Raw genomic sequence first — 8,812 nt, forward strand, 5'->3', positions numbered from 1 at the left:
AAATATAAATGAAATATAAAATATAAAGATAAATATTATAAATATGATACACATTGATACAAATGTAAGCTCCAGAATATTTCTGATGGTATGTACCTGTATTTAGGTAAATGCTATATGTTATGGAGCAAAAATTATGCTACCCGGAGTACTAATGTACGACCATGGAATCGAACTGAATCAGGAGATCGTAATTGTAACGACTAAGGGAGAAGCAGTTGCACTGGGTAAATATTCCTTTAATCGCAGTTGTGCTTTTCTGATCATAGAAATTCTCAATCTTGCCCAAAATAAGAAAAATTTCTTATTATTTCGGAGATTATTTAGCTTTCTGGGTATTTAAATATTAAATTTACTATAAGAAAGAAATAAAATTTCCAGCTATTGCCCTCATGACTACACCGACGATGTCAGCTTGTGATCATGGGGTAGTTGCAAAAATCAAGCGAGTGATTATGGAAAGAGATGCTTATCCAAGAAAGTGGGGCTTGGGTCCCAAAGCTTCCATCAAGAAGCGACTGATTGTTGAGGGCAAGTTGGATAAGCACGGAAAGCCCAATGAAAATACACCCTCTGATTGGCTCTCTAGTTACACAGATTACGGCGACGCTAAGGTAATTATTGCAAATTTTACTATCTTTACCCTATTTTCGTATTTTCCCCCTTTTCAAAGAATTCCCAAGGTGGCCGCTGGACAGGGATCCGGGAAATGACTTTGAATTTATTTTTTAACCGGGAACTTGACAAATTTCGAGAGAAGAAAAATCTATTCAAGTTTGATTTCAAAATTACTTTTTAAAATAATTAGTTTAATTGGTTTTTTTCATTCTGATATCATTCAGTTTACAATGTGTAATTAGACGTAAAATATGCGTACATTTTCAATGCAGTTTTAAAGACTTACACAATTACAAATTGGAAGCGTTTTTAATCGACAATTTTGGATAAAAAATATTTTTAGTGGTTCAACTTTGAATATACATTATAATTATTTTTTAAATTGAAGAGTTAGTTTAGGGATTACAAAATCAATATCGGATTGTACAAGACGATTGTACGATACAAAATTGAAGACTTGGTAGTTTAACCATTTTAAACGCCCGATTGAAACTTTAGAAACTATTTTTATTTCAAAAATAATTTCAAAAAATGTATTCATAATTAAAAGGTTTTTATTAAATTTCAAATATTGTTTTAATCTACAATTTGAACATTTGAAATTTTTCAATTCTTAAATAACTTAAATTTAAAAATATTTGACTGTTTATTTAAAATCAGTCATTATAAATAAAATATTCGAAACTAAACAAAAAGTAAACTTTAAACTTTATAATTTTAATTGTTCTGTTTAAAGAATTTAAAATTTTTAATTAAAATTGTATAAATAAATATTAAGTAAGTAAAAATTCAAGTATGAAAGAGATATTTAGAAGTTTTGAAAAGGTTGAAGATTAATTAAAAATTTTTAATCGTTTGAAATAATGATAACGATGTGTCCATTTTTACCGAAATTTTGATGCAAATAATTTTTAACAAAATATATGTTTTTGCAGATTTCGAACAGCAAAAGAAGCTTACGAACCGGGAAAATACCGCGAATTTTTTTTTTTTTATTTAAATGGCCACCCTGAATTCCTCCCCCTCTCCTGTTTGCGATAAACTTCCGCTTTTGTATATTAAATTCGAACTAAATTAAGAGAAATTAATTTCAGTTTATTTTAATTAAATCATAATTTATTATTTATTTTTTTTATTATTTTCCATTAGAAGAAAAAACCTTTTGCAATTTTTTGCTCAGTGAAATTTTTTTCGAATTGATAATATTTTAAATATACGGAAACAATTTTAACTATTTTATTGAAACTTAACTTTTTTGTTGAAAATTCATATTTTGGGGTCAAAAATTCAACTGTTTTATGGAAAATTCGCCCTTTTGGCCTTGAAAATTCCACAATTTGGTTGTATTTTTTTAAAATAGAAATTTATCTCTTTTGGTTAAAATTAAAACGGTTTCGTTAGAAATTAATTTATTTTGGTTGCGTATTCAACTATTTTGTTGAAAATTCAACTATTTATTCAAAAATTATCCTTTTGTTTGAAAATCAATATTTTCGATTGAAAAATTCAAGTGTTTTGTTAAAAATGATCTTTTTTGTTGACATTTCATATTTTTTGGTTGAAAATTCAACTGTTTTTTCGAAACTTAACTTTTTTGTTTAAAAACTGTATTTTCTGTTTAAAATTCAAGTACTTTGCAGGAAACTAGTCGTATTGTCTAGAAGTTTTAAAAATTTTGCAGAAAATTCAACGGTGTGGTTAAAAATTAACTTTTTTTTATTGAAAATTAACTTTTGTGTTGAAAATTCAAATATTTGGTTGAAAATTCATTTCTTTTAGTAGAAATTTCATTATTTTGTTGGTTGAGTATTCAAATATTGTGTTAAAAATTTATTTAAATGTTCGAACATTAACTTTTTGGTTGAAAATTCATATTTTCTGTTAAAAAATTAAACTGTTTTGTAGAAAATTCGTCTTTTTATTTTGAAATTTCAACAACTTAAACTATTTTGTTAAAAATGTATATTTTATTTTCGAAATTCAACTATTTTTTTGAAATTGCGTCTTTTTGATTGGAAAGGGAACTATTTTGTTAGAAAATTCAACTATTTGGTTGGAAATTTATCTCCTTAGGTAGAAATTTCATCTTTTCTGGTTGAAAAGTCAACTTTTTGGTTGAAAATTTAATTATTTATTGAGTCAGTTAAAAATTAACTTTTTTGTTGAAATTTCATATTTTGGGGTTAAAAATTCAACTTTTTTCCGAAACTTAGATTTTTTCTTTAAAAATCGTATTTTCGGTTTAAAAATTCAACTGTTTGGTTAAAAATTAACTTTTTTGTTGAAATACATTTCTTTTAGCAGAAATTTCATTTCTTTTAGCAGAAATTTCATTTCTTTGTAGTTGAGTATTCAACTATTTTGTTGAAAATTCAATTATTTGTTCGAACATTAACTTTTTTTGTTGATAATTCATATTTTATATTAAAAATTTCAACTGTTTTGTAGAAAACTCGTCTTTTTATTTTGAAATTTCAACAACTTCAACAATTTTTTTAAAATGTATATTTTGTTCTTTAAATTCGATTTTTTTGTTGAAAATTTGTCTTTTTTGTTGGAAAAAGAACTATTTTGTTAGAAAATCCAACTATTTGGTTGGAAATTGATCTCCGTAGGTAGAAATTTCATCTTTTCTGGTTGAAAAGTCATCTTTTTGGTTGAAAACTTAACTATTTATGTATTTAGTTATAAATTACGTTTTTTGTTGAAATTTCATATTTTAGGGTTGAAAATTCAACTGTTTGTTGGAAACAGATTTTTTCTTTAAAAATCGTAATTTCGGTTTAAAAATTTAACTATTTTGTAGGAACTTAGAATTTTAGTCTTTAAATTTCAATGCTTTGGTAAAATAAACAAGCGGTTTGGTTAGAAATTAACTTTTTTGTTGCAAATTCATATTTAGTTGTTGAAAAATCCACGATTTCTTGAAAATGAAACTATTTGGTTGAAAATTCATTTCATTAAGTAGAAATTTCATTTTTTTGTTGAGTATTAAAATATTGTGTTGAAAATTCATATTTTCGGTTCAAAAATTCAAATAATTTATAGAAAATTCTCCTTTTTATCCTGAAATTTTTACAACTTGGTAGAAAGTTCATCGGTTTGATTAAAAATGAACTATTTTGTTAAAAATGTATATTTTGGTTACGAAGATTCAACTGTTTTGTAGAAAATTCGTCTTTTTGGGTTGAATATTCACCTTTATCGCTTGAAAATTCAACTGTTTGGTTAAAAATTCAACTTTTTGCTTACAATTCGTCTCTTTTTTCAAAGTTTAACTATCTGGTTGTAACTGCATTAATTTTATCAAGCACTTTGGCTCATAAAGTATACATATATTGCTGCTTTTAAAGTATTTTGAACTTAGCATGTTGTTACAGGGTGGCCGTTTTAATCGACGAAATAAATTCCCGGTTCGCAAACATTTTTCACGGTCAATTAGATTTAGAAAATGCAACAATAAAGCTAAAAAAAATTTCACTTGAGGTAATAAAAACTGAGCTGCAAATGAAAGCACTAAAAGTGGAACTGTTAAATTTTGAGCTTTTAAAATTGAAATTTAATAGTTTTTAATTAAAAAATGTTGTATTCAAATGCTCAATAATTTACGCGTATAAAATTGAAGGACTAACATTTTTCAATAAAATATTTAAGCTAGAAACATCAAATATTGAAAAATTAAAAACATTTTAACTGAACACTTTTTAAATTAGAAATTCAATTATTTTCTTCTTATATAGTTTAAACGTCCTTGGAAAGTTCAAAATTTAAAAATTTCACTTACAAATTAAGCATTTTTCAAATACAACTATTAAAATTGTAACGTTCAAAGTTTAAAGGCTTTTCGACATTTTAACGATTCCAGGTTTTCTATGTCAACCAATTGAGTTAAAGATTCTTCACTTTTAAATATTTGGTTACTTGTCTTAAATAAAAATACAAATATTATTAAATATTCAATAATTAATCTTTTTTTTTTAATTAGAAATTTCAAATTGAATGGGTTAAAATTTGAATATTTTAGACTAAAACAATATTTTAAATTTAGTAAAATCCTTTAATTTATAATATATTATTATGAAGTTATTTTTAAGTTGAAAATAGTTTATGAACTTTCAGTCACACGTTCACATTTGTTTAATGACTAAGACTTTCACAATTGTAACCGTTTAAGTTTTAACGTTAAAATCTGAAAGTTCTTAAATTTTGAACTGGTTTAAGATCGTTTTGTCAAATCGTTTTTCTTAACTTTTTATTACTTTAAGTACAGATTAATAAACAAAATATTTATTAACGAAATAAAAATGTTTTTTGTCCAAAATTTTCAACACTAAAGGCTTTTATTTTGTTTTTGTTCAAGTCTTTAAGAAAGTATTTAAAACTTCTTTGAATTAAAAAGGTGAGCTTAGAAATAAAAATGTTAAATGGCAAATTTTTAAAGTAAACAAATTTTGAATTACCCATTGTAGGCTAAATAATAGCATAATTGAAAAACATAACAATTCAACTAATTATTTTTAAAATGTTGAAATCGATCGTGGACAGATTTTTCTTCTACAAATTTCTAAAATTCCCGGTAAAAAAAATCACTGTCTTTTCCGGGTTCTCCCGGTCTCAAAAAATTCCCGGTTTCCCGGTCTAGTGGCCACCCTGTTTTATGAAAAGAGTATTAGTTATAAGGAACACCTTTTTTTTAATAGCAGACTGAAGCAACTGAAGGAAAGGAAACAAATGGTGTGTCAGAGTCCGCGACTGCGAAGAAGAGAAAGTGGGAGGAAACATCTGAAGTCCCGGAAACACCACAGGTTGAAGTAAAGGCCGAAGCTGGAACCGATGATGAAACCGCTTCGCCGAAGGAGAAAAAGAAAGAGAAAAAAGACAAGAAAAAGAAAAAGGACAAGAAAAAAGATCAATCAGACGTAGAAGGAGAGGCGGATGTTTCGATGGCAACGGAAGGCGAAACAGAGGTATTTTTTTATTATTAGTTTGCTTAAATGGTTATATAAATATTATAATACTTGTAAGATTCTTAACAAAATGCAAATTTTTTTTTAATATTACAGATAAATATTGAAAAAGAATCTAGAATTTTTTAAAGAAAAATTCTTTATTTTACTGGATTTATCCAAATTTTAGGAAAAATTTGAGTTAGTTTAATAGTAGTTATTTAGGATTTTTGCAAGAATTTAACAAATATTTGGAAAATGTTTGGAAATATTTCAATTTCAAAATGACAAAATTGCTTTAAAATCTTCCAGATTTTGTTTGGATGTTGTGAAATTACCAACACAGGGAATTTTCATAATAATGAAATTCCCGAATGGAAACAATTGAAAAAATTTTCAATAATAAACATGGTATTTTACTTTTCGGGATTTTTCTTTTCCGTTTTTAAAAATATTTTTAAATCTTTTTTCAAAACTTTTCCTCAAAAAGTAATTTTTCAAAATAAAGAAAATCATATAAAAATTCTCCAGGAATTTTCATAAAATTTGTTTATTATCTTGAAAATTTTTAAAATCCTGAAAAAGCTTCAAAATTTTATTTTGAAATCTTCACAAATCTAGATTTTTTTTTAATCTTTCCAAAATATTTTTGAACCTTTTTCTAACCTTTTAAATATTTTAAAAATAAATTTGCATTTTTCTTAAAATTTTCAACGAGTGCTGTAAAATTACCTAATTTGCCTTAGAACCTTGAAGATTCTTTTTTAACGAATTTGGCAATATTTTGAAATATTGAAAAAACTTTTTCCATATTCTCTTAAAATAAACGAAAAAAAGTAAATAATTTTAAATTTCCCTAGGATTCTTAAGGCATTATTTACCATTTTGAAACCTTTTAAAATTTTTAAAAATACTAGTTTTTTTTCTTCAGAAAGTTTTGGAAATATTTGTTAATATTCTCTTAAAATTAGTTATTATAAATAAAAAAAATCATTTGCAATTTTCGTTTTAAATTTATCGAATACTTTTAAAATTAAATTTTTTTTTAATTTTAAAGGTCCAAATATCTTTTAAAATAATTTTTTTTTAATCTTGAAAATTTAAAGAAACTTTTTTTTTAAACTTGCAGATTCTTTATTTTTCTTATATTTTTTTTAAGTCCTGGGAAATTAGAAATCTGTTCTATTTTCAAGATTCTTTTTTTACAATTTAGAAAATCTTTCTCAATTTCTTCTTAAAATTAATTTTTTTTTAATAAAGTCATTAAAAAATTTCCAAGGAATTTCAAGAAAGTTTTGTTATTCTCTTGAATACACGAAATTTCTTAACAATTTTGAAATCTTGTAAAATTGAAAAATTTTGCTTTAAAACTTTCTGCATTCTATTTTGAAATTTTAGGAAATAATTTTAAATGGCTTGAAATCATTTAAAACGACTCGAACTTTTTTTAATCCTAGAAATTAAAATCTAAATTAAATTTAAAATCATTTTAATTCATCCGAGGAATCTTACAACATTTTTCTTATTATTTCGAAACCTTTCAAAATCCTTCAAAACGTTTTAAATTGTTTGTTCGAAATTAAAGAAAATCTAAATTTATTGAAGTATTTTAAAATTATTTCAAACTTTAAATTATTTTTGAATTCATTTTCGAAATTTTTAAATAATTGTTACAACAACTTTTTAAGAAAAGTATCGGGACCGGGAATTCGATAAATTTGTAGAAAAAAAATCTGTTCAAGTTTGATTTTAACAGTTTAAAAAAATAATTAGTTGAAATTTGATGTTTCAACTATTATATCATTCGGTTTACAATGCGTAATTCTAAAATCTTTCATTGAAGAAATGTTAATTTTAAGAACTATTTTCAACTTTAAAATAACTTCATAATAATATATTCATAATTAAAATTTATTTTCATTTATTTATTAATTATTAGATTCAAATTTATTAAATTTGAGATATTTTTGCAGTCTAAAATTTGAGAATTTGACATTTTTTAATTAAGAAGAAAATTAGTTGCTTCATATTTAGAAATATTAAACTAATCATTTAAAATCAAAAATTATAAAACAAATATCAAAAACTAAAAAAATAAAAACTTTGAACGTTACAAAGTTGATTGTTTTATTTTAAAACATTGAATTCGTAAATAAAATTATGAATGTTGTTGTATAAATAAATATTGAACATCTATTATTTCTAGAAAAAAATCGAGTAAGTTTAAGACATATCGAGTTATGAAAAGATTCAAAATTAATGTAAAAATTGAAATTATTCTTTCAAATAATTCAAACGTATTGTTTACGTATACCGACAAAATCCGACTATTCATACTGAAATTTCGATGCAAACAGCCCAGGATAGCCTACTTTAAAACAAAATATAGATTTTTGCAGATTTCCCAAAAAACAAATTTGAGAAGCTTTGTAAGAATTGTGAAAGATTTCAAAGGAATAAAAAACATTTTCTAATTTTGAAAAATTAATTTTAAGAGAATATATATAAAGATTTCCAAACGTGTCAAAAATGAATCTGGTATACTTTAAGGAAATATTTTCTTTTTTCTAGGATTAACAAAAAATGTAGGAAACATTTGAGGACAAATTAAAAAAATTTTTAAAAATCTTTTAGAAGTTCTGAAAAAAAAAATTATTAAAAAATTTTTTAAATCTAAAACATGTAGATTTCTCAAGATTTTGAAATAAAGTTTTTACGCATTTTAAGGATTTTTAAATTATTTGAAATGAAAATAATTGAACTTGCGGCGATCCTGATTTTTGTATTATTTATTTTGTTTTATTATTTTGAAGACTTGATTAAATCTAATCCTTTTTTGCAGGCGACACCAGTGAAAGAGAAGAAAAAGAAGAAGAAGAAGAGCAAAGACCAGGAACCTTCTTCTTCTTGATTACAATATAAACTATAAAGTGATAACTATATCGCCGTGAGAATGCATCATCGTGTACTTTATCTGAATCGAACGTTCGTTATCTGCCAAACTTGAAACAACTCAGTAAAATTGAACTTATAATTTTGATTTTTTTTTAATTATATAGAGAATAGTATTCAGATGAATGGTAAAGAACGCTGTTGCATCTTCTGTAAATATTATTGGAATACTGAATGTTTTTACCTTTATATGAATGCAATTTTGTTAGTAGCCAAAATCGAACGTGCGGTTGTGTAGGAGTGATTATATTAGATTTTTAAACAAAATTTACTATTTTCAATAAAAATCTAAGCCA

The 8,812-nt window shown here is 24.3% G+C and overlaps 1 protein-coding gene across 2 annotated transcripts in view; it reads left to right on the top strand.

Moving 5' to 3' along the window:
- Nucleotides 1-8,812, top strand: part of LOC117180102 (H/ACA ribonucleoprotein complex subunit 4) — a 31,028-nt gene extending 22,216 nt beyond the window's left edge. Inside the window, exons 5-8 of one of the 2 annotated variants that reach the window (XM_033372427.1) lie at nt 107-227; nt 382-614; nt 5,319-5,585; nt 8,407-8,812. In XM_033372427.1, coding sequence (XP_033228318.1) covers nt 107-227; nt 382-614; nt 5,319-5,585; nt 8,407-8,475 — 690 coding nt within the window. In that variant the 3' untranslated portion in view covers nt 8,476-8,812. The remainder of the gene's footprint in view (nt 1-106; nt 228-381; nt 615-5,318; nt 5,586-8,406) is intronic. The other variant, XM_033372428.1, reaches the window with a different exon arrangement.

The sequence above is a fragment of the Belonocnema kinseyi genome, chromosome 9, assembly GCF_010883055.1.
Source record: "Belonocnema kinseyi isolate 2016_QV_RU_SX_M_011 chromosome 9, B_treatae_v1, whole genome shotgun sequence".
NCBI lineage: Eukaryota > Metazoa > Arthropoda > Insecta > Hymenoptera > Cynipidae > Belonocnema > Belonocnema kinseyi.